Source organism: Physella acuta, unplaced genomic scaffold (genome assembly GCF_028476545.2).
Source record: "Physella acuta isolate Inbredline_101_S28 unplaced genomic scaffold, ASM2847654v3 ptg000154l, whole genome shotgun sequence".
Lineage (NCBI taxonomy): Eukaryota > Metazoa > Mollusca > Gastropoda > Physidae > Physella > Physella acuta.
In genome coordinates, this window is record NW_026731673.1 from 297,532 (window position 1) to 299,107 (window position 1,576).

At 57.0% G+C, this 1,576-nt stretch overlaps 1 protein-coding gene across 1 annotated transcript; it reads left to right on the top strand.

Annotated features, from left to right (window-relative positions):
* Positions 1 to 357: 357 nt before the first annotated feature.
* LOC131935692 (deformed epidermal autoregulatory factor 1 homolog) lies at positions 358 to 1,182 on the top strand (the record flags this gene model as incomplete). The annotated part of the gene is made up of 1 exon (XM_059292216.1): positions 358 to 1,182. A coding segment is annotated over exon 1 (825 nt), but the record flags the coding sequence as incomplete, so codon positions are not given.
* Positions 1,183 to 1,576: the final 394 nt, after the last annotated feature.

Genomic DNA, 1,576 nt, shown 5'->3' on the forward strand with positions numbered 1-1,576 from the left:
GCTAGCGAGCGACCCCGTGGATTTCTTACCCACATCAATCAATTGGGCAGGCCGGTGCTGGATGGATCGCAATTACCACGTTAGCTAGTTCTACCACAGTGGTGGCTTGTGTTTTTTTTCTAACCGGCGAGCACAGCTGTCAGACGTCAGGTTAATTCTGATCGTCTGCTGCGGCGTTTGTTTTTGGAGCGCTAGGACCGCGCGTTGAGGAAGGTTAAAATATTTGACGCGGATATTGAATTGTTTTTTTCGATTCTCTGGATTATTGTCTGGATTATTGTTTGAAAAACTTTTTGGATTTAGCGCGCGTGTGTGTTTTCACGAGGATTTATCTGTGAGTGTTAGAGGGATTGAAGGATGAAGAAAAGATCGCGACGAGGGAGGGGGAGGGGCAAGAGAGGCGCCCCAGCACCCAAGGAGACAGCCTCTGGGGGAGGTTTGGACAACCCATCCACCTCTTCCCCTGCCCTCAGCGAGGACACAGAGGTCGAGGACGGTCCCGAGGCGACCCCTGACCCACAAGGGGAAGATAACTGTGGAATCGACGGGCCCGTAACTCCGTTCTCTTCTTCAAGTAATCGACATTGTGACGGCGCCGTAAGTGAAAACGTTGACTCGAATCTCACGGCAACGCCGGCTGATAGATCCGGAAACGTACCCAGCCCGGCTTATTTATCCGGCGTCCCGGCTTATTTGACCGGCGCCCCGGCCTACTTGACCGGCGCCCCCGCCCACAGTAGCAGCAGCAACAGCAGCGTAGACGGCGACGGCGGGTCGGACGCCGGCGACAACGAGCAGATGCACACGGGGTTTATGCAGACCGGACCCAAGAACTACCGCGTGGGCAGCACCGTGGTCAACCTCAACAACTGCTCGGACGACGACATCACGCCGGAGTTCCGGCAGAACGACATCTGCCTGCAGGTTGAGTGTGGCGAGAACCGGGCGCTGATGTACATGTCCAAGTTGTACCAGGGCAGCAAGGGCAAGTGCATCGAGCTGGGGGACAAGTGGTACACGCCCAACGAGTTCCAGGCGGTGTCTGGCAGGGAGTCGGCCAAGGACTGGAAGCGGTCAATCCGGCACCACGGGCGGAGTCTCAAGCTGCTGCTGAGCAAGAACGTCCTGGACGTCCACCCCGCGGCCTGCAGGTGTGACTCGTGCAGTCAGCTACAGCTGCTGGTGAGTTGTCGGTCTTTGCTTGGGGGGGGGGGGGGGGGGGCGTCAAGTCTTGTTGGGGGGGGGGGGGGCAGGAGTAGGTGTTTGCTGGTTGGGGGGGGGGGCAAGTCTCGGTGGGGGAGGTAGGAGTAGGTTTTTGCTGGTTGACGGGGGGGGGGGGGGGGGTTCAAGTCTCGGTGGGGAGGGGGTTCAAGTCTCGGTGGGGAGGGGGGGGGGGGAATTGCGTATGTGTTGGTTGGGGGGGGGGGGGTTAGAATTAGGTATCATTTTGGATGGGGAGGGAAGATTAGTCAATAATTGGTATTTGATGTAGGGGATGGGGTGGTTCTCGTAATCTGTTTGGCAGGTTATAACAACCAAGGTTTAGGGTTAGTTTTTAACACTGTCATTTATCTTA